The sequence below is a fragment of the Muscardinus avellanarius genome, assembly GCF_963383645.1.
Source record: "Muscardinus avellanarius genome assembly, chromosome: 4".
In the NCBI taxonomy this organism is placed as follows: Eukaryota; Metazoa; Chordata; class Mammalia; order Rodentia; family Gliridae; genus Muscardinus; species Muscardinus avellanarius.
The window spans coordinates 154,540,923-154,565,041 of NC_137789.1; the positions used below are offsets into that span (position 1 = coordinate 154,540,923).

General features: G+C 54.3%; 1 protein-coding gene across 1 annotated transcript; it reads left to right on the forward strand.

Moving 5' to 3' along the window:
- Nucleotides 1-2,895: 2,895 nt before the first annotated feature.
- GPR26 (G protein-coupled receptor 26) lies at nucleotides 2,896-24,119 on the forward strand (the record flags this gene model as incomplete). Its single annotated transcript, XM_080694974.1, has 3 exons — nucleotides 2,896-3,563; nucleotides 11,053-11,166; nucleotides 23,888-24,119. The coding sequence occupies 3 exons, from the start codon at nucleotides 2,896-2,898 to the stop codon at nucleotides 24,117-24,119; spliced, it is 1,014 nt and encodes a 337-aa protein (XP_080551100.1).

Here is a 24,119-nt window from a genome sequence, read left to right on the forward strand (position 1 = left end):
CACCCGGGGTCTGCCGCCCCCTTCCTTCCTGCCTGCCTGCTCCAGAACCACAGCTCTGCGCAGCCATGCTGCTTCAGCTCTCAGGCATTTGCTCAGGCACCTCCTTCCCCATCGGATGCCAGATTCTTGGCCCTCTTCCTTCAGCTTGCACAAGAGCCCTCTAACTCCCCAAAGGGATGTGCTCTCTGAATCGGTGACACTTCTGTAGGACGTCCCTTGGGGCACTGGCGTCATTCTGATTCCTATTCAAGTTTATGTCAATATTTCATCTCTTTCTAAAAATAGCTTTGGAAAAGACCAGTGCAATAGCTGCTGACCTCCCATTGGGAAGGTGTGTGTGTGTGTGTGTGTGTGTGTGTGTGTGTGTGTGTGAGAGAGAGAGAGAGAGAGAGAGAGAGAGAGAGAGAGAGAGTGTTGAAAGAGTGTAAAATTTAAGCCCAATAGATTTGGACTGTAACCCTGACTGCCATCACCGTCATCATCACCATCATCTCCATCTTACTTCATATTATCTCTTGATGCCTCCTTAGAGTGACCTTGAGCGGGTAGTCTTTTTGGGTCTTGGCCCCTTCACTTGTCAAGGTGGAATCTTGACCCATACACTGGAGAGCTGCTCCAAGCGCTGGCGGGGACGTGTGCATCCGCTGCCTCTCTGGAGTCCTGTTGTGAGCCCTCCCTCGGGGCGGTTGCAGCACGTAATGACTCATGTTAATGGTGTCATTTGCATTCTGTCACTACTGGCTTCTCTCTGGCCCGGAGGAATGGACTGTGTGCATCTTGCCGATGGATGTATAGTTCCCTGGCAGGCACCCTCTGGGCTGTTTTTCCCCTGGCCAAGTGGGTTGGATTCTTGAGTCTGTTTCTAGAAGGGCCGTGGGGACCCACGTCAAGGCCTGGACTCCCTCTGTGGCTGCAACCTCACTGCTGGTATCTGGGGCCACAACAGAGTCTGTGTGCAGGGAGACCTGGCCTGGCCGAAGCCAAGGGCCTCCTTGGCCACCATGGAGGTGGCCATGTGGTGTCCTGGTCACCATGGAGATCAGTCTTGTCACAGACCACTGGGAGCAGGAAGGTTTGTCAAAACCTAGAAGAAAAGGAGCTTCTGTTCTTTGGGAAAGTGAGTTAAAATATTCCAAATGTCTTTCCGGCACTTTAACCTTTTGGTGTTGCCCTCAGGAATTCAGAGAGCAAATGATCTTCAAAGCAATGTGTGTGCGCATGTATGATGGGACCTCTGCTTTCCAGTGTAGACCAACAGTTCCCGGAGGGAGAATGTCCTTGCTTGGTTTATTTTCCCACTGGACTGATTCCTGGTCATGTCTGGTCACCATGGGCCACATGGCAAGTGTCTAGGATAGGGTTGTCTGTGCTCAGAGGCCTGCGGTTGCTGACAGGCACAGGCGGCCACTAGGGGAAGCAGCAGCTCTTGCAGAAGACAGCTGCCCTGAGCTGCCACCAGCTGCTCACCCCACACCTCCCCAGGGGTCTGCATCCAGGACAGGAGGGTCATGCTCATGCACTTTCCAGGGGGGCGGCTGAGACTGTATCTATCCACAGACCACATGGCCTCTACCCAGCCATGCCAGCCAGCATCCTCCTGGGCGTCCAGAGTTTGGGCACCATACACCATCAGGTTCCTTATAAACTAGAGGCTGCTACCCCACCATACCCAAAGCAGAAAGGTTTGCAGGCTTCAGGACTGACAGAAAGCAGCACCTAGAACTTAGTGAACAGCATGCTGCTGAGGCTGGTTGGGGACAGGCAGACTGGCCAGTAGGGAGTGCTCAGGGTCACAGAGGAGCCCCTCCTGGCTGACAGGCGCCTCCCTCGGGGGTCTTCCAGTGCACCAAGGACGCTGCTGAAGCTCTGGCTGGGGGTTATGGGGGAGAATGTACCAGGAACCAAGTGCCCAACAGTGCAGCAGCAGCAGCCCTGGCAACAGGGAAAGGTCGGAGGAGGCACTTGGACCCTTGGCCATGCAAGACAGAGATGTGGGCTCCTTTCTTCTCAGCCAAGGAGACTACTGGAGCTTTTCAGCTCAGCCTGGGGAGGGAGGACGGTCATTCTGGGAACTCAGCTGTGGGTCAGATGGGCTAGGGCTGGACCCTTTCCCCTGGTCAGAGTCTGGCTGGGCTAGTGTGCAGGCTGGGGCGGATGGCACAGACACATGAAGGTTTCCTAGGCATCCCTCCTGGCCCCCAGACTCTCAACTCAGCCGGTCAGGGACAGGCACAGCCTATGCGGGAGGAAGGGGGAGGGGAGGGGAGGGGAGGCGATCCGCTGGCACAGGAGCCTTCGCGGCAGCTTCCCTCCAAGTGTGTCAGTGTTGTTAGTGAGTGAGAGCCTGTGAGTGTGTGTGTGTGTGTGTGTGTGTGTGTGTGAGTGTGCACGCGCGCATCAGTGGGGATTTCTGTGACAGAAGCAGCTAGATTACAGAGGGGGGAGGGGAAGAACAAGGGAGGAGGAGAAAATTGGGGGTGGTAGAGACAGACGGAGAGGCAGCAGAGAGGCAGAGAGAGAGCGAGAGGGAGAGAGGAGGTGGAGGGAGAGCAGAAGGGAAGCAAGCAGCCAGAACGCGAGAGAAGGCAGAGAGCAGGAGGGATGCGGAGCCAGCGAGACAGCGCTTAGAGGGACGGCGTGGAGCGGGCAGGAGCGGCGGAGCCCGGGAGCCGGGACGCGGCCCGCAGTCAAGTATCTTGGGCTGGGAGCTCCAGAAACGGGGGCGCCCGGCGGAGAGCGGCGGCGCGGGCTCCGGGTTCACTGCGCGCCCAGGGGGCCGCCCGGGAGGCGGCGGGCTCCGGGCGGCCGCGCGCCCTCCAGGAGCCATGGCGGTAGGGGCCGGGGGTCGCGGGGCGGCCCGGGGCTGCGGGCCCTGAGCGCCGGGGCGCGCGCACCATGAACTCGTGGGACGCGGGCCTGGCGGGGCTGCTGGTGGGCACCATGGGCGTCTCGCTGCTGGCCAACGCGCTGGTGCTGCTGTGCGTGCTGCACAGCGCCGACATCCGCCGCCAGGCGCCGGCGCTCTTCACCCTCAACCTCACGTGCGGCAACCTGCTGTGCACCGTGGTCAACATGCCGCTCACGCTGGCCGGCGTCGTGGCGCAGCGGCAGCCGGCCGGCGACCGCCTGTGCCTCCTGGCCGCCTTCCTCGACACCTTCCTGGCCGCCAACTCCATGCTCAGCATGGCGGCGCTCAGCATCGACCGCTGGGTGGCCGTGGTCTTCCCGCTGAGCTACCGCGCCAAGATGCGCCTCCGCGACGCGGCGCTCATGGTGGCCTACACGTGGCTGCACGCGCTCACCTTCCCCGCGGTGGCGCTCGCCCTGTCCTGGCTCGGCTTCCACCAGCTGTACGCCTCGTGCACGCTGTGCAGCCGCCGGCCCGACGAGCGCCCGCGCTTCGCCGCCTTCACCGTCGCCTTCCACGCGCTCAGCTTCCTGCTGTCCTTCCTCGTGCTGTGCTTCACCTACCTGAAGGTGCTCAAGGTGGCGCGCTTCCACTGCAAGCGCATCGACGTGATCACCATGCAGACGCTCGTGCTGCTCGTGGACATCCACCCCAGGTGAGGGGAGGGCAGGAGTGGGCAGGAGTGTGTGCACCCGCGCGTGTGTGTGTGTTTGTGTCCTTGCCAGATGCAATCAGGCTGCGCCTTCCCCTGTGGCAGGCTCTGCAGGGATGGGGCCCTTCCTGCCCTCCCCAGGGAGGGAGCCTGGTCCCTGTCTCCTGGCCTTGAAGCCCCTGCAGGAAGGCCACCCCTGAGACTAAAGAAGCCCACCCACCTCCATCCTCTCCCAGCTGCTGTTTCTCAGGAAGGCAGAGGGAGGCCGGCAAGCCCAGCACCTGCCTGGGACGCCTGCCATCCTCCGGAGTTCCTAAGGAGAGGAGGGAACTCTTAACTGAGCTATCCTGAGCTCACCCCGGCTTTCCTCCTGAGACTAGGAAAGCGTTGGCTGTGCCTGTGAACTCTGCTGCTTTATAACCCAGGGAGCAGGCTTCCCTCTGTTGCCTGAGACCCTACAGGGGGTTAGTGTCCGGAGAGGGGAAGGCGCTGGAGCGCACTGGGAGCAAAGGCTTGGCCCCAGTGTGAGCAGAGAGCAGAAGCTCAGGCCCTTCCACGTGCTTGTCCCCTCCAGGGCGGAGGGAGCAGACTGGAGGTGTCAGTCTGAGCAAGGGCTCCTTGCAAAATTTTCCTGCAGAGAGCAATAGCAAGCAGTCCTTGGGCTTCTCTCTTGAGCAGACAGGGGCCTGGATACCTGTGCCCTTTGTCGCTCCTCAGAGAAGACATTCCTGGTCACGGGCTGGCCCATCTTCTCACCACAGGATCTTCCCCATGCGATTATGTACAAAATGCATGGGCATTAGCTCTCACGTGTGTATTCACACAGTTTAGTGTCATGGGAGGATTCTGCAGCCACACCCGCAGATCTATCCCCTTCCTCTCGCCCTCTGCTTTAGAGGGCACACCCATGGGGCTCAGGCCTGGACCGCTCTAGGAAGGCTTAGGGAAATGGTGTTTAACTCCCACACTTGAACGAGCCCTAGGGAGGGTCCTCTCGCCATATCTCACAGCAGAGGAGAGGCTGAACAGGGGAAGGGGCCAGTTCTCATTTCGATCAGAATAGACCCCATCTCCGTCAACTTCCAGAAGAGGAAGGCATTGGCTCCTTTTCCGCCCATTGAGGGTAGAGGGCCAGGTCCACCCTTAGCAATGTCTCTCCCTGACTCCTGGCCAGACACTGCAGACACAGTCTCTGGGGGACTCGGGAGAGAGAGAGAGGGACCCCAGTTTCTTGTACGCCCCAGCTTCATTGAAGGAGCCCCTGCTTCTAGGAACCCCAGCTGTCCAGGGCCAAGGAGCAGAGTCAGCCTTGTTGCAGGGGAGGGCCTGTGGTCAGGCTTGGCCCCCTGGGTCCCACAGCCCTGCCTTAGGTCCCTGAGGTCAGGGAATGGTGGGCCCCTCAGTGAACACTGGCTTGTCCCTCCCGAGGGCTCTGCCCCTGTGAGCCAGAGTTGGGGAGTGGGCAACGCAGACCGCACCGCTAGCCCACAGGCTTCTGTTTTAGGGACGCCAAACTCCCTCCACACAAATGGGAGGCTGCACAGCTAACCCCTGGGCTGTCCCGGCACCCCCCATACCCCAGACCTCCTGGGCCAATGACAAAGGCCTGTGCCTCCTCCGGGCACCAGTGTGGAGTCAGCAGAAGTTAGGCCTCTTTCTCCAGACACTCAGGGTGGCAGGTGGCATCTTGGCTCACTGCAAGTTTTTCTTAGCCACAACACTGACAGTCTCCGGGGACATTTCGAGTTCCCCAGGGCACATCATGGCATCTATCAGGAGGCTCCCAGGGGTGTCTGCTCTTCTTCGGCAAGATATTCAGTGTGATGAGTAGCAGGATTCACCCCTTTTCTTCAACCATCCCCAAACAGCAGGGGCCCTCTCTTTAAAGATGGGGCCCTGGGCAGCATCCCCAACTCCTCCCATCCCACGTGCTTCTCCCGGTACCACATCCATGAAGCAGGTCGGCATTTACAGCATCTGTTATCTATCTGGCCCTGCACCTGCTCAGGGCACACTGTGCGGTCCTCCCCAGCCACAGCTCTGGACTAGCTCTAGCCAGACCCCAGCCCGGTGCTGCCAGGCATGGCCGAGCAGGTAGGGGCCAGGCCTGGATGTGAGTCTAGCCCAGGAGCCCAGGGGGAATGACTTCACAGAAGAAGCTGGAGGGCGGTAACAGGATTCAACCCAGAAGCAGCCGGACCTGAGCTGGAGCATTCCCCAAGAACCCCAAAGGTCTGCAGCCCCTCCCCGCACTGTCCCCTCTATGCCCAATGAACCATGTCAACAGAGGCAGCTGAAGGCTGGCTCTGGAGAGGACCAGGATGATGGTGTAGTAACCTGACTGTGCCCCTGGCTTTACAGGTGAGGAAACTGGGGGACCCCAGGAAAGGAGACACCTGCCTAATTCAGCAGGTCTAGAAAGTGGCTCAAGCCCAGACTCATGCCCAAGTCTGCCCCTGAGGTTAACAGATAGAGCAGTTGTGCAAATAGAGGCTCAGGAACAGCATGCGTAGCTACTTAGGCATCCTAAATTAAGCTTACTGTTTAATGAGATTCGCTCTGTCCTCCCACTTTGGCAAATATAACAACCCGCAAAGGTGAATCCCTGGAGGTCAGCCTTGTTCTTGCTGGGGAGAGTGGAGCCCCCGGCCACCCTCACCCCCGCCTCGTCTCTGACCCTGGCTTCCCCAGCACTGTAGAGGTCTCCCTTGCCCCAGGCGTACATCGCAGGCTGCAAGCCAGCTGTGTACACATGCTGCTTACAGATGCCACCCCTCGGGCCTCAAGCTGAGCACATCGATAGTAGCAGAGTCCACCCTCGGGGAGACCCCGTGCACATTTTGGCAGGATCGAGACATTTTGGACAAAGGATTTTTTTTTTTTTGCCCATGGAGTTTGGTTTAAAATGGAAGGTGTAGGTGGAAGATCCCCTTCGCCCAGTGAACCATTCATTTCATGGGGAGATGTGGGGGCCCCTCCATGTGCAAGACCCGGAGTGCGAGCCACTCGTACTAGATCTGAGGGCGGAACTGCTCACATCAGCGTCCTGACCCATCGGTCAGCTCATGGCTTACCTTACAAGACAGGACACAGTGTGGTCCCAGTGTGAGTACTCAAGCAACATACAGTCATTCGGGACCATTCGGGACTAGACCTGTGGTGAACTGCAGGGAGGTATCCATGGCTGGAAGGTTATAGCCAAGATCAGCTCCTTTGCTGACTTCTCAGATGTTTCCAGAATAGTGCTCCCTTTGCCTGACGACTAGCGCCCGCAGGGGAGCCCCATGTGTCCTGCACAGCCTCATGACCTGCCCCAGCCCTACCTCAAGGTTGCCACGTGTGTGCACACCTGGCCAGGCTGCCTCTCAGCCTCCGCACCCCAGATTCCTCCTGAGAGTCCAAAGACGGCAGGAGCCGCTACCAGCCAGGGGTGTCTGAAAATATTCAACTCTTGATGGTTTCATGGGTGACAGTAGGGTTGGGGAAATGCTCCAGAGCCGACACTAGCAAACCTAGAATGAGGGAGGTCTAGTCATGTCCCGGACTCCCCGAGTGACCTGGGCCTGTCCTGAGCCTTTCTGGCTCCCAGCATCCTCACTGGCTTCTACGTACAGTGCCAGCTCACAGGGCTGCAAGACTTCCAGGAGATCGGGTTTGCAAATCTGTCTTGATGTTGCTGTTCTGGGAGTGGCCGAGCTGTCCCCTACAGTGCGCAGATGGAACACAATATGCTTCATTTGATAATAGGGCAGGAGTCGGGCTGCTTAGCTGGAGACTGGGACGGCCCTGCCTTACCTTCTGCTACCTCCTGACTCTCACCTGGAAAGCAGAAGATTCTTTGCAGGGAAGATAGAGACAGCCCCTTCTTTCACAAGAGTTCAGGGAAGGAGTGCTGACTTTATGAGCACGAGACTCAGAGTCAGTGGCCGGGTGCCGGTTCCCCCTGCACTACACTCTCTGGGCGGGTGAGTCATTCAGCCTCAGCTGCACATAGCCATGGAGTCCAGCGCTGTCCCGGCAGACATGACTCCGGCTGCAGCATGCAGTCCACAGACATCCTCTGGGCTCCACGGAGCGCCAGGTGCGCAGACAATATCTGGGGCTCTGGTGTCCCTGAGGAGGCCCAGCCTAAGTCAGAGTTCAGTCTCAGGCCCCCTGAGTGCTTGGCTCAGTCTTGCCGCACCCCTGGCGCCGTCCCTGGCTACTGCTGCCTCTTCCAAATGCACCAGGCAGGAAGAACTTTGCAATGGGAGGGAGCCCTGTGGTTTTGGAGTTCAAGGCAGAGCTGGAACATTGCACGTCATTATTCAATAAATGTATGTTTAAAAATTAAGAATAACAATAGCCAGCACTTCTTGAGTGCTTTTTGAATCAGGCACTATCCTTGGTACTTGTCCTGTGTTAACTCAGTTGTTCTCAGTATGCCCCTACGAGACAGGTCCCCATCACCCTCATTTTAGCGATGTGGAGCAAATGCACAGGGAGGCTTTGTGACTTGACTAAGGTCACACAGCAACTAGGTAACAGTGCCTGTATTTGAACCCAGAAGTCTGTCTCTGGCTCTTCCTGCTGAACCTCTAGGGTACTAACTGAGAACAGAGAGAGGCCAGTGGGAGCTTTCTGCGGCTTCACATCCATCAGTGAGCCTCTCTTTGTCTAATAGAGTCAAGGGCTCTAAAGCTCACTTTAAGAAATCCACTTTAGAACAGATTTCTAGCTCATTTTTAATCCCGTTTGAAAAGGTCACTTAAAAAAATCAGTCCAATCTTGACTGTCCTAAGATGCTTTCTCTAAGGGATGTTTGTTAACTCACACAACACGTGCTTATTAAGTGTGTTCTTGGTGCAAGGCATTGAGCCTAGCACTCTGGGCACCCAGGAGACATGGAACTGCAGGGTGCTGGCTAATTCGTCTTCCCTGCTGCATGCAGACTTGAATTCCCCAACTCCCCATGGACTTTCACATCCCAGGGAGGGGACCCAGTTGTAGGCCTCTGAGCTGTGAACTGGGACGCTTGGGTAGATCATCACCGCACCCAGACCCCGAGGGTGTGGCCTTGGCCCCTCTCCCCTTGTAACCTGCATCCTGCATGGTTTCCAAGCCGGAAGACTTTGCTAGAGAACTTTGCACAAAGCCACGCATGATCAGAGTCAGCAGGCTTAAGGCCTTCTCTGGCTGTGTGACCTTCAGCTCCATCACACCACTGCTGGCTGTGTTATTCAGATCTCCCGGGTGAGGTGCTGCCCCGGTGCCACCCTAGGAGATGCGGTGACACTGACAGGTGGAGAGGGGTGCACAGGCTGCAGTCAGTGGCCTGAATTCAGGTCCTGCCACCACCGAGGGTGCCCAGGACAAAGCGGGGTTCTTGGATGTGGGCTTTCCCTTTTTTTTTTTTTTTTGGTGGTACTGGGGTTCCTGGAAACCCTTCTACCTCCGGGCTACACTCCCAGACCTATTTTATACTTTTTTATTTTTGGAAACAGGGTCTCTTAAGCCACCGCGGCTGGCTTTGAACCTGCGCAATCCTCCTGTCTCTGCCTCCCAAGCGTGGGGATTACAAGCGTGCGCCACCATGCCTGGTGACGTGGGCTTTCCCTTTTGCATCCAGTATAGTCCCCTGAAGCCATTTAGGATGCAAGACTTTCAGTACGTAAGACACAGAAAGTCTTGGATACCCTGGAACAAATTACTCACCCCACTGTCACCACTTGTCAACTGTGCGATCCTACTGTGGGGCCTTGGGCAAATTGCTTAACTCCTCTGTGCCTCAGACTCCTTATCTGAAAGATAGGGCCCATTCTGGTATCAGTCCTTAGCACATAGAGATGCAATATCAAGTAAACAATGTATATGAACCCCCATCACAGTATCTAACATGGCACACGCTAAAAACTCAGGAAATGTGATTGTTATTAATATTAATTATTAGGAATTAATTAATATATTAGTCATGAACAGCACACTTTCAGCCAGTACCGAGTTCAACTCTAGTTCCCGACTCTTTAAATTCCTGAGAAGGTAGAAGGCAAAGGGGAAGAGTCGTGTAAGAATTTCAGGATCCATCAAGTCAAACTAATAAAAAGTTGTCCATCAACAGGAAATCTGAGTAAGAGAGCTCTAAGTATTTAAGTGGTGGGTCTCCTGGAAGAAGACAAGGCTGTTCCACTGCTGTGTCCCTGCCATGAATCTCTGCTCTTTGCTTGCTACGAGAGGACCGGTTTATTTTCAGAGCCAGGTTACTGCCGCCCAAGCCAGGCTCTGCCAAGTTATCCGCACTTCCTGGGCAACCGTGTGTGTATTCTTCCTCTCGGCCCATTTTTAGAATCATATGAATTATTTAGAACACAAACAGCCAAAGAACATGCCCACGTCGGGCACCACGAGGCAGAGCTCGTGAAGCCTAGAGCCGAGTCGCCCTTTCCGAGCCTGTGATGGTGGTCAAAGCAGCGGGTGCTGCTCGCACACTCTCCTCTCACTGTACACAGGAGGCTTCAGGAGCCACTGAGACGCCGGCCCTGGGAAGGTCCGGGAGCAGAGTGGAGCAGGACCAGGGTATGGCTGGAGGCACCAGGGGCTTCAGATTCCATCCTCTATGCTGTTTCCCAGTTCCAGCAGGACTTGGTGGTCTCTTAGCTTCTCCAAGCTTGGTCTCTGGAGGGATTAAGTGACTGGTCCTTCGGTGACCCTGTGATATGGGGTGTCTGGCTCTGGGCAGGAATGAAGTTCTGGGGATGAAGAAAGGGGGCGGATGATGTGGAAGAAGGAAGCCCCGTACCATGCTATATGCCCAGAGCCCAGGCTGCCCCAGGTGTGAGAGGCATCTTGGTGGTCAAGCCCCACTCCCATTTGCCAGTTAGCAAGCCTTTGACCTCCCAGAGCTCTTGGCTTTCCTGGTATAAAAGGGCAGGTAAAACCCACCTGGTAGGACTGCTTGGTAAACATAAAAGAACCAGAGATGGTACTTAGCAGAGTGGCTTTCTGGAGCTGGTGCATAGCAGGTGACCCGTGAATGACGGCAATAGTAACACTAAGAATGAGGGTCCATTGCACTAAGTGAAGGTCTACTGCGCTAAGATGAAGGTCCATTGCACTAGGATGAAGGTCCTTTGCACTAAGTGAGGGTCCATTGCACTAAGTGAAGGTCCATTGCACTTGCAGCTAATTGCTTGATGTGCTTGATACCTTGAATAACCCTTTTTGACATTTCATTCCATTATTACATAAGAAGGCACATAAATACAGCATATAATGTATATTATTTTCCTATGATATATTATTGTTTACACTATATCACAAATGATGACCTCAAGGCGTAGCAATGTCACACAGCTTGCACGAGGTCACGTGCCTATAGCTAGGCCTTGACTCCAGGCCTCCCTGGGTCTCTAGCCACGTGCCTGTGCTAGAGGGCACCCCGTGTGTTTATGGACCGTGCCTCACTGTGACCTACCCAGGCTTCGTCCTGAGTCGCCCTGTCCTCTCTCACGTGCAGTGTGCGGGAGCGCTGTCTGGAGGAGCAGAAGCGGCGGCGGCAGCGAGCCACCAAGAAGATCAGCACGTTCATCGGGACCTTCCTCGTGTGCTTTGCCCCCTACGTGATCACCAGGTGAGCCTCGCGGGCGGGGCGGAGCGCCAGCAAAGCAGGGGCGCCACCGTCAGGGGCTGCAACTTCTCCTGGCCGCAGCTTATTCCCAAGGGCACAGAGAGGTATAAATGAACTTGTCAAGTTCTGTGAAAAAGAGCAGTTCCTTCTGCTTTTCCTCCTGAGCCTCGAATTCTTCATCATCATCATCATTGTTGTTGCTGTTGTTAGTGCTGGAAACAGAATCTTGCTAAGGCTCTTTCTAAGTTGCTGACGCTGGCCTTGAACCTGTGATGCTCCTATCTCAGCCTCCTGATTACTAAGGTATATCCCACCACGCCTGGCTTATTATTTTAATTGTACGTAATGATGGGGTACAGTGTCATCACTTGATTCATGTATACGATGCGTAGTGATCAAAGCAGGGTAGCTAACATTTCCATATCCTTGAACATTTTTTAACAATTTTTATTAAACGTAATTGTATGGCTGTATGAGATACAGGGCGGTATTTCAGTACGTGTCTACGATATGTACTGATTAAGTCAGGCTGATGAACATTCCTAGCTTTGTATCGTTACTTGCATTCGGAGCCCTGAGCTCCTCTGTTCTAGTTAGACTTAAAGCCTATGACAGGTTATGTGAACTCTCGTCACCCACGGTGCCGTGGAATACTAGAGCTCGAGGTGGCGGCTGAAGTGTGCTTGGATTCCTGTTAGCGGCCTCGCTGTACCCCTCACACGCCCTTCCCACTTCTAGTCATCAGTCTTCTACACTGGTTTGCTTATCATCTACACAGGACTGAGAACATTCGTCGTTCTGTGTCCGACTTATTTCCCTTAATATAATGTCCTCTGGTCTACCCATTTCACTGAACACAATAGGATTTTGTGGGGGGTTTTGACAATAGAATAGTACTCCTCTGCACACATAATCTTCATTTTCTGTATTCCTTCTTCTGCTGAGCAATGTCTAGGTTGATTTTGTGCCTTACCTATTTAAACAGTGCTGCAGGATGGGGTGCTGGTACCTCTCTGGTATGTTGACTTCATTTCTTTTGGAGATTTATTCAGAAGAGGGATAGCTGGATCCTTTTAGATCTATTTTTAATCTTTTAAGGAGTTTCCACACTCTTCCCTTAGTCAGCCTTGAATTGTGGGTTAGAATCAAAGCCAAAATGGTGTGAAAGCCTCTCCCCACTCCATTTCCGGGACATCACAACCCCCAGCGGCCCTCACAGAAAGGCTTGGGACCTAAGGCAGAGGAGAGCATCCTGCTGGCCTGGCTGCCGGCACCTGCTGTCCTCCCCAGCACCTGCTCCACTATGGAGCCACCTGCACAGGAGCAGAGCTGGGAGCCTGCCTGTGCCCAGGCGCAACCCTCCCTGCCGCGCTTGCCTGTCTGGGGTACAGCTGCAGCCCCAAGCAGGCCAGGGCTCCAGTCTGCCGGCACAAGGCCCTGTGCTTCACCGGCAAGCTGGCCTCTGCTCTGACAATTCTTCGGGTCAGTCTCAACCAGGACAATATATTTTGTGGACTGGAGAGAAAGAAATTTTGTATTTAAAGTTTTTTTGGAACTAAAGTGGCTAGACTGGCGATAAAAAAGGAACTCTGATATTCTCTCTTAGGAGGTAGAAATAGAAGCTTTTGCTGAACCTGGAAAGAGTCAGTCTCTCTCTCTCTCTCTCTCTCTCTCTCTCTCTCTCTCTCTCTCTCTCTCTCTTACACACACACACACACACACACACACACACACACACACACACACCTGGGTGGAGGCTCAGGATGGTCAGCCCAAGCCCCACCTTGGAAGCTACCTGGCAGTGCCGGTCAGGACCGTGCCCCTGGGAACAGCTGGATAGCTGCTCCTGCCTCCTTCAAGTCCTTCCTGTGGTCAACGCGCCTCCATCCCGCCCAGCAGCCAGGTGAGCCAGCTGCTCAGAACAGAGCTTCACATTCAGAAGAAAAGGCTCCCTGCCTGGAAACCAGGATGAGATCTGACACCTGAGACTCTATCCAGCCCTCACTTCACCCCACCTACTATTCTACATGTTTATTTAGAATATATTGAAATGACTACTTAGATTTGGCAAATCAAAACTCACAGGGTCTCATACATGCAGAGAGAGAAAATCAAAGAGAGAGACAGACAGACAGAAAGAGAGAGGGAGAGCAGCCCAGCCGCCCTGCATCCCCAGCACCTCTGCCCCGGGAGCTGGAAGGACATCCTGCCTCACTCTTACCCAGCATCACCAGGAGCTCCTGAAGAGGAGCCCACCCGCTGTGGGCAGTTCTCCGTCCCCGGCTGTCCTTACACTGAGCTGGAGCAGGCTCCAGCTCTAGCCAGCATTCCCATTTCTGCCTTCTGCAGCCCAGAGGAAACTCTTTCCCAGGCTCCTGAGCACAGGCAGTGAGCCCGGTCCCCTCTTCTCTTCCCAGACAGTGCGGCTCCAGGTCCCTTCCGCTGCCTCTTCCATGGCTTGCTGCGTCCTCTAGGGAGAACAGTTAGCTGTATCTCACCTTGAACACAGACCTGAGAGCTGTCTGTGGGTCTCTGGATGGGCCAGGGCAGAGCAGAGCCATTAATTCTTCCTTCCAGAACCATCCACTAGAGTTCAACACCACTGACATCTTGTGCACGGCTGGTTTTGGGCTATGAGGAGCCACCAGGAGCACTGTAGGATGCTTCCCGGCCTCCCTGGCCCTCCACTGGAGGCCAGGAGCACCTCTCCCCTTCCCCAGCCCCCCACCCCAGATTTTGATAACTAATATGTCTCCAGACATTGCCAAATCCTCCCTGGAAACAAAACCAGCCCTGACTGAGAACCAGTGGTTTAGTCCATGGCATCCAGCCGGATAGCCAGAGCTCATGGACATCAGGATTCTCCGTCACTCCGTCATTTCCAAGCTCATAGTGACAGGGGAGGGCAGTCCGCTTTTCTTCAGGGGCTGTGTATCCCAATGGTTAGCGGCACGGCTGCGGGATGTGACTCCCTAGGGCCAAACCCCAGCTCCACCCCTCTGGCTGGGTGACCTTGGGGTCAGTGTTCTTACCTCTCCCAGCCTGCAGAAGGGAGCAGGGAGTTTGAGAATAAAAGGTCGCAGAGCAGAGCTGTGTGTGGCTTAGGGTGGGGGATGCCTCTGGTCATCCCCCTGCCCTCCCAGCAGTACCCAAGGCCTCTGCCCAGGACCGAAAGGAATTCAGTTCAGCAAGAAAAGCATCAGAAAGAGAGGCCCCTCCCAGAGTAAGGAAGCCTGGCTAATGAGGTGAACTTGAGCCCTCAGGGGAGAGCAGGTAATAGCTCCAACTTGAAAACGATTGGATTTTTCTCCAGCTTAATCTCATTACCCAGAAAAACTTTTTTCTCCCCTTGAGTACAGCTTGGTTGCTCTTAGTAGTGCTCAGAAATAATGTTTCAGGAAAATTGACAGCAGATTCACAACCCAGTGCATTTCCTCTAAATGGAGCTGATGGATTTTGAGTTTTTAGAAACATCTACAAAATGGTTCATCCTTTGTGGGCATGCACAGCAACTTGCTAGGCGGGAAAGCTATGCTCATGAATACAAAACATGGCTCTGGTGAAGCCACCCTGTCCCCAGTGCCACCACCCCTTGCTCCCGCCTGGGCATCTCCTGTTTATGAAGGAGCCGTCCTGAGCAAGCCTCCTAAGACATGCAGACATGCTCATGTGGTAGTTCAGCACAGCTTTTCTAGAACCTTCTCTATGCAGAGCTTAAAGAGCCCTGCAGATGGGGCATGAAATGGTGAGACCCCAGGAGTCCCCCAAGGAGCACATCCCCCCCCCCCGCGGATATGACCCATAACCTAGATGGAGCATGGTGTCATGGGATATGAACAGGGCCCGGGATTCTGAGGCAGGGGGAGCTCCCCTCGCTGCGGGTTCATGGACAAGCTTGTGAAGGGGGCCTGCCCATGCAGGGAAAAGAAGAAACCACCCTAGGAGCAGGACAGCGCGAGCGAGGTCTAGCGGGTTCACCCCGCACCGGAGCCGCAGCCACGGGGGCCACGGTGAAATGTGCTGTCCAAGTTAAGATGAGCTGTGGGTTTAACACTCGCCAGGTGGCCCAGGGTTTGCATGATGCAAATACATATAATTAATGCTTGTTATATTGATTCCATTGTGAAATGATAAAGTCAGATATGTAGTTAAATCAATGCCACCGGCTCCCCCTCCATTGGCAGGGCCGGCTACAGCCAGAGAGGTCTGGGGCAGAGGGGGACCAGGGTCCTGGCCTCAGTGCCTCTTTCCTAAGCTTCTAGTGGTCCATGATCCTTCCGTGACCAGGGCTCTTCTGGGACCCCATGCCAGCCACTCTAAGAGGGTGCTCAGAACTTCTTCCTCGCTTCCCTTCCCTGATCAGTGTCGGAGTTTATTGGGAACGGTGCCCCACAAGGAGATCAGTGCCTTTCTCATTGGGGTCAGGAGGCCCAAGTGGAGGAGACGTCGACTTCAAGGCAGGGGAGCAGGTCTTCCTGAAAGCTCACCCCTCCTAGAATGGCCAATGCTTCCCATCCATACCCCTTTCATGATGGACGGGACCAAGTACTGAGTCCTTAGGGTAGCTGGGGCCACAGGCACCCCCATGGAGGTGGCTCCTATGAACTTGTCATGGGGCACAGTCCTGCTGGGTCCAGGTGTAGGCCCAGCAATAACCAGGACCACATCAGAGGTACTTCCGTGGCCAGGCATTCAACAGCAGCACTGGATTTAATCCCACACCCACCTCGAGAGCCCTCTCATCTTCTTTTGGGTAAAGGTTGAGAAGCACACAACATTTGTGAGGAGATATCAACCCATGGTAAGGAATGCAGGCACCCAGGCAGGGTCTCAGCAACGTCGCCATCACTCACACATCTGGGAATGCACTTGACCCTTTTGCTCTTCGACTCAAGCTGGTCTCTGTGTGTAGACAGGACCGCTCTCAAAAGATGCTGAAGATGCTTTGGAATGAAGCCCAGGATTTAACTTCTTGCAGGAAATAATTCCTGATGGTGAACCTAGACCTGTGGGTTTTGGAGACAGAAGGTCCCTGGGTGATGGTCTCATCCAAGGAAGAGCCTGCCGTACGGTGAAGGTCAGCTTGCGTCCACTGTTGGTGGTCCGTGGAGCACCATATTGAGAGCTATGTGCCCAGGCTGGGGTTAGTGGGAATGTGCTCTGAGTTCCTGGGAACTCGGAGATGTGTGCCCACAGGTTTTTCTTACTAATCTGGTATAGTGGTTTGCCAGCTTGGCTTCTCATTAGAATACTAGAGAGCTTCAAACTCAGACCCAACCCACACCCTACCCTGGACTGGTTAAACTAGCCTCTCTAGTCGGGGGCCTGGGCACCCATGACTTTAAAGACCCCGGTGATAGCCAGCAGTGCTGAAAGCCATGCTCTGTATACCTAATGAAGTAACCCAGTGAAGTTTCTGAGGACTTGGTTTGGGGGCTCAGTCACTCCTGCTGGAGGTGGTGGGGTGGACTTCCAGCTTTAGCGGGCTCCCCACCTCTTCCTCAGGCTCTCAGAAAGGTCTTGGGGTGGACCTTTCAGACCCCCTGTTTTCTCTCTTACTCCTGTTTGTGGCTATGGCCTGAGGGTAGAGCCGCTCCCCAGGACCCTCCACCCATCCTCTCTGGAGTTTTGCGAACTCAAACTCAGCCACACAGCTGAGCTGGCAGACAGTGGCCCAGGGCCCGGGGCAGGTGGAGCCTGGGGGACAGGTGGGGCTGGGTGCAGGAGCATCCAGAGCTCAGGACCAAGGGGGTCACTTCCTTGGCCACACAGCACAGCTCTCCTGGGACCAGCAGGCACTGCCTGTGTGTCCCTCCCACCTGACAGGCGCTCGGAGAGGAAGGTTCAGGTGAATTGAGCTCATCTGCAGCTCTGGCCCCAAAGAGGCAGTGATGTGGGTGGTGTGAATACTGCCATGGGTCAAGTTCCCAATGTGCGGGGTTCCTAGCTTACACAGGGTGGCAATACCTGGGTGTGGTTTGTGGGAGCTAGCAAATACATTCTGGCAACTATTTCTCTGGCCCTGACATGGCTTTGCCCTATTTAGCACTCTACAGTTTGCTCAGATGCTACCCCTGAGCTCTACAGTACCCTAAGAGGTGGGCTGGACTAGCCAGATGAGCCCCACTCTATAGATGGGGATCCACAGGTTGGATCAGGATGGGCGGCCTCAGCCCCACCTTGGGTGCTACCTGGCAGCGCAGGCCAGGAACAGGAGGCTATGGGGGATCCAGAATGAAAGTTAAGAAGGAAGTTAAGAAGGCACTATCCCAGGCCTGTCCGTCCCTCTTTAGCCCTGTGAGTCCTTCTTGGTGCCCAGGACTGCACTAGAGATATACAGGTGTCCATGGCGTCTAGCTGATGGGCCATTGTGGAGACAAGGAAACAGACTGGGTCAGGCTCCAGCCTCACGGGATGCCAGGGAGCAACTCATTTGGTGTCTGCCCAGCTCTCCCTGGAACCAGAGCCTGGGGGAGGGGCCAGCAGAGGCCAAGGCTCCGCTCTCTTCCCAAAGGCCAGGAGGCCTCAAGCCAGGACCCTCCCTCTTGGAGTCAGAGCGCCGCACTCACTCAGGTGGCGAAATCAAGTTGTTTGCGTGCCATTTACGCCTCCCACTGAGCTCCTAGTGTAGAAACTCATATTCCCCACCACTTGCCCTGGCGGCCAGCTTCCAGGCAGCCGGCCTGCCTGCGCCTGCCCCTCTGGTGCCTCAGAACGCAGAGAAGCCAAGGGCTTGGGCGATGGCACAGGGCCGCCGGGAATGCTGGGAGCTGGCAGGCTGGAGATGCCGGGGCAGAGCGGGGGCTTCTGCTGTGACATCTGCCACCCTGTGCCACACCTGGAGCTCTCAGCATTCTGTTCTGTGTGGAGACCGGCTCCACGAGGTGAGGACTAGGATCCTGCTCTAGGTTCAGAGAGGGCAGACCAGCTATCCAGCGCCATGTGAGTAGGGAGGGGTTAAAGGTCAGCATCAGGCCAGCTGTCTGAGATTTAACCTTTGGGTCATGCTCAGTCTCCAAGGACTAGGAGCCAGGCACTGGACACACGGAGATGCCCACCTCATGTTCAAACATAAGTGCATAAACTCAGCCAGCACCCTGACTTTCCCCACGGGTGAAGCAAGTGTGTGGGTTTCTCTAAAACAAGCCCGAGTGGAGTCACCCCCTACCTCCTACCTGGTCGGCAGCAGCTTGTAGAGCCAAGAGGCCGTGGTGTAGACGTGGGTGGCATGTGCTGGCCACGTGACATTTGCCTTTCAGAAAGATGGTCCAACCAGAGATCCACCTGCCCCTGCACTGCGGGATGAGATGATGGGGGACTTTCACAGGGGCTCGAGAGGAGCCTGACACCTCCAGTTCATGTCCTCGAAGCCCTAGGTCGCTAGGGCTCCTCCCTGAGCCCCTTGGCAGGACCTGCAGGCCACTGCAGACTCTGCTCCAGAAGCTCTTGCTAAATATTTCCTGAATTAACTTTCCAGCGTCTAGAAGCAGCGGCAGGGCTATCCTCTCCGCGGTGATATATGCTTACAAATAATTACGGTTGTCCTAAATCATCGCAATCAGGCTTTGAGGCGTTTGAGGATCTGACAGCTCCATTACTGTGGCTTTTCAAAGTAATGGGATCATGTGGCTGGGGGAGGGGCTTAATATGCAGGCAGCTCCTGAATGTTAATATTCTATTAATAAAATGACTTTTTCATTCTCGTATCTCATGAAAGTTTAAAGCATCAGCTTGTGATTTAGGGGCCTTCAGATACGCAGATTAAGTTCTCCAGAAGCGTTAGACAATGGGCTGGCTTCTGGAGGAATGTGCTGCGGTCTGCACTGTATTTCCATGTACCGTGTGTGTGTGTGTGTGTGTGTGTGTGTGTGTGTGTGTATGTGTGTGTGTGTGTGTGTGTGTGTGTGAGAGAGAGAGAGAGAGAGAGAGAGAGAGAGAGAGAGAGGCATAGATTGTATAAAAATGAGCTCTAATTTATTACTTTAAGTCCAGTATTTGAAAGTTAAAGTGCTTGAGTGCTGTGAAACCAGAAACTGAGGCCTTGGGAGACAGCCTGGCACTGGCTGGCACATGTCCCAGGTACCCTCCGTCCAGGGTTCCAGTCTTGGTTTTTTCACATCCTGGCTGTGTGGCTTTGACACATTGAGGCCTTTCTTTTGTCTTTATAAAATAGGGAGACTGCTACTGGGAGGCTAGAAATGGTGTTTGTGATGAATTAGGGAGAGGCCAAGCCCCTGGGGGCCCAGAGGCAGTGCTGGTCAGGGGCTACGGTTTTTACCCCAGAACTTGTGCTCCTTGGAGATGCCCACTGTGGAAAGGTCAGGTCATTGGTCTCCTCAGGGTTCTGGCCAGTGTGCTGAGTGCGTTGAGAAGTCGCTGGGGGCGAGGGGAGCCTCCTGTCTTCTGATCTCTGCGTTGTGACTGCCAGCTCAGAGGGCTGCCAGTGAGCAGCACCAGAGGGCTCGCTGCCCTGAGAGGAGCCAGGGATGGCGGAGGAGTCCACAGACACGTGCCCGAGTAGAGGGGTGCAGAGGGAAGGGCAGGCACATGGGACTGGGGGACATAACCTGTGGTTTTCTGCTGTCTCACCCCAAGTCAGAAGAACATACCTCTCTGTCCTCTGCTTCCAATTCAACGAACTCTGTGCCCTGTAGCACTTTAAATTCCCAAATACACACACACACACACACACACACACACACACACACACACACACACGACATTGCCCAGAATTTTTCTATAAAGGACTAAGGTGCCCGATCAGAATTGCCTGAAATGCTTGAAAAAGCAGAACACCTGCCCTGGCCCATCTCCCTCCCGTGTGGGTTTGGCTGGGGAAGTGGGGAACAGATGTGCGTGCTTTTGAGGACACAGCATAAACGTTTTCCCCCGAATGGAGCTTGATAGCAGAGAGAGGTTTTTCTGGTTTGTAGGCCAGGGAGAACACGGAAGGTCACCGTGGCGCTTAGTGGAAGGTCGGACAGGTAGCAGGTGCTTCCTGGAAGGCGGGAAGGGATCGTGCCCTGCTCCGGGGGCTGCCAGCACTTCAGCACATCTCCAGTCTATCCTAAGAGTGTACAGGGCTCTAGGGAGGGTGCCATTTTGATGTTGTCGTAGTCAGAGACCCCAGATCAAGCAAACAATACAACAACCATCCTCACCCCCTTTCAGGGGTGTCTCAGTTGCTATGGCTCCTGTAACCAAGTACCCCAAACGGAGTGATTTCAATAGCAGAAGGCACTCCCTCAGGGCTCTGGAGCCCGGAGTCCGAGATGAAGGTGTGTAGTTGGCTCTGTCTGTCGCTGTGAGGCAGTGTGTCCTGTGCTCCCCCCGGTGATGTGCTGGCCGTCTTTGGGGTTCCTTGGCTTGCACACACGTCCCCCCAATCTCTGCCCTAGTCACATGCTGTTCTGCTTGTGACTGTCCAGAGTCCTCCTTTTTTATGAGAATAGCAATCATATGGAATGAGGACCTACCCTACTCCCTTATCTTAATTAATTACATCTGCAACAACCTAACTTCTAAAGATCATGTTCTGAAGTCCTGGGGGTTAAGAGTTTGGCGTATGAACCTATGGGAAGTGGGAGGGGGTGACACAGTTCAATTCATCACAAGGGCTAAGACAAAAGGAAATTAAGGTCCCATTGTATTTATACCTGGGACCAATAACCCCTAGACACAGAACTAGGTGGCGGCCAGGAGCTTACGCTGTAGGCCCCTGCTCTGCAAGTTGTCCCCTCTGTCTAGGCCCTGAGATCATCCATCATCAATGGGCAGAGGGGCAGGAGGAAGCGTTAGGTACAGCAGCAGGTGGATTGGAAGCGAGAGAAGGGAAGGGTGGATAACAGGGTGGGACCTGAAGAGGAACACAGCAAGACCTGTGTGCGTGTTTGTCTAACTGTGAACTTCACTATGATGTCTGATAACAGTGCACCCAAAAGAGTACATAAGGAATACTGCCCCTGTCTTAGATGAGAGGGTTTGGGTACGGGTAGGCAGGGTAGACGTGGCATGAGAAGATGGTCGCAGACTTGCCTCTGTGAAAGGCCATCTGGACCCTGTGGGAACTGTGGTCTTCCAAATGGCCGCCCAGACCCGGAACTAGAAGGATGCAGTTGTGGCAACATGGCAACTCCTGCCTCTTCTCTGCCGCCATCAATGAGTGGAGACTTGGAGGAGTCAGAGGCAGGATAGAAGAAGCCAGCCAACAGCAGACATGGGGATTTGTGTGCACAGGGAAAGCAGGGATGGGCTCAGACAACCATCTCTGAGCACAGAGGGGGCACCCACTTCCCCAGCCTGGGGCCTCATGGAGACAGGTCCAGTTGTGCTCGCTCCAAGCTTCCCTTTGCCTGGGACCCAGCAAAGGCCAGACCCTGGCTTTCAGAGAAGGTGCCACGTGACCGCGGGGAGAGGCAAGAGACATCAATTGTGTGTAGCGCTTACGGGCTTCTTGGAAGAGGTTCTTGGACGTAGTAGAGACCCTAGAGCTCACCTCCTTCACCCTGCAATGCTGAGTGGCCCCTCGTCAGGGCTTGGATTGCAGTTGGTGGAGTTGTGCTTCCTACCCAGGGAACCTGGCTTGCTGATCAACCTCCCTGAGCCTCAATTTTCCTCAACTTTAAAATGGGAACAATATAACCCACTCTGCAGAATAATTGTAAGATTAATGATTGTGCATATCAAGTGTTTGGCCCAAAGGAGACACTAACTGGAAATTAATTATTAGCACAGAACTGGCAGAGGGTTCTGACTTCTCATAACATCTCTGAGAAGCAAATGCAATGCAGAGTTTACCTTTCATTTTCCAAATGGTGAAATTTTAAATTGCCCCAAATAATTTTATTCGGTGAAATCTACAGACACTTCAAACAATAATTTTGATTTTGCTGAATGGTTGGTGATATTCAGCTCTTTAAAAAATGTGGGGTTTTTTTGGGGGGAGCTAAAATGCAATGTTTAGAAGACTGGACATTTTGGGAATGTGATCTGGCATCCCATTAGCGACAATGTGTTGGCCTTTGGCTGTTCATTGTAGTTATTAGGTATGAATTTTAAATTCTGTATTGTCTCTTTAAGTTAATCACTTGTCAAAAACCGATTTCCTAAAAGTACCTATTTCCCAACTACCAGCAGCCCTACTTTCTCATTCAGGGTCCCAAGGACACAGAGCAGACATAGCCATGGTCTCCAATGGGGTCAGAGGGCAAAGGCAGAGGTGCTGAAGACGGGAAGGCAGAGGGGGTTCACTGGAGGTCTGTCCCGGAAAGAGGTGCTTGAGTGGCAGGTGGAACCCCAAGTTTTCTCTCCTTCTCTCTGCAGCCCATCCTTAGCCCAAGAAAGGGCTCTGAAAAACCAGCTGAAGCTGACAGCCGAGTTATAGCTCCAACTGGGCTTTTTCTGTGCCTGGGTCCTCTGCTGGGCAGCCCACCAAGCTGAGACCCATGGCTGCCTTCTGTCCTGCAGCCACTGGCTTGCTGTGTGATGTCAGTCAGTGTCTTCCTGTCTCTGGGCCTTGATTTCCTGATTGACAGTGAGCTGCTAGAGGGTAGTTTAGGATCTCTAAGTTCTCTCTCAGCTCCATGAGACTTTTTCACTTTGTGTTGATGCCAGATAATGTCCAAATGTGGACAAGGGTACTGGACACCAAAGAGTACGTGACTGGGGGAGATGGGATTCCATGTACACAGCCAGAGGCTCTCGCTAACCCCAGAGCCTGGCATTATTAGCACCACTGAGTGGGGGCTTTGATGTAGTGAAGAGGACTCTAAGCACCTTGCCCTTGACACATGGGCAGGATCTTCCCCTGCCTTCCCCAGTGACAGAGGGTCACGTTGGGGTACCATGACTGCTGCTCTTGTCAACTTTGGGGTCAACTCTGGGGTACTGTGACTGTTGCTCTTGTCAGAGGCCACTGGAATCTCCAACCTGAGAGAGACCTTCCTTGCCCGCAGCCTCCTTCCTGGTGCAGCACCTGCTGTGAGCTTTGCCAAATGTCTACCGAGTTGTTCCTCCCACATGGCTTCCTAGGGAAATCAGAGCCAGCGTGGAGGCAGAATCACCCCAGGCTCTTGAGTGGAGAAGATGAAAGTTCATCTCATCTGAACTTCTTGCTCTGCATAAGACACACAGGTCCAAGGAGGGCGGCCGCCTGGCCAGGGTCAAGCAGACCAGCGGCAAAACCCGCATGCCGTTAGCTCTGAGCCCATTTCTTAGTGAAGATTGGGATTCAGGGTGAGATGGGAGTGGGTTCAAATTCTGCCTTTGCAATTGACTGGCCATGTGACCTTGGGCAAATCTTTAGACCCCCCTGGGGTCTAAAGAAACGGTGAAACGGTGCCCATCAAATCCTCCAGGTCCGCCGGGCATGGTGGCACACGCTTGTAATCCCCGCACTTGGGAGGCAAAGACAGGAGGATCTCACAGGTTCAAAGCCCCTCGCTTTTTTAAGAGACCCTGTTTCCAAATAAAAATATAAAAATTAGGTCTGGGAGTGCATCCCGGAGAAGGGTTTCCAGGAACCCCAGTACCACAAAAAAAAAAAAAAAAAAAATCCTCCAGGACCAACTCAGTAGAGTGCTGTTACCACGGGCCTCAGAAGAGTCTAAAGGCTGTTGAGCATTCACTGTAACTGCCGTCAGGCATCGATTGTCCTTGTTGTCACAGTTACCTGGGCGTAGGGACCACGGCCAGGAAACTGGTGACTTTCTTTGTCCCTCCGCAGGCTGCTGGAGCTGTTCTCCTCGGCGCCCATCGGCCCCCACTGGGGCGTGCTGTCCAAGTGCTTGGCCTACAGCAAGGCCGCGTCGGACCCCTTCGTGTACTCCTTACTGCGACACCAGTACCGTAAGAGCTGCCAAGAGATTCTGAACAGGATCCTCCACAGACGCTCCATCCGCTCCTCGGGGCTTACAGGTGACTCTCACAGCCAGAACATCCTGCCGGTGTCCGAGTAA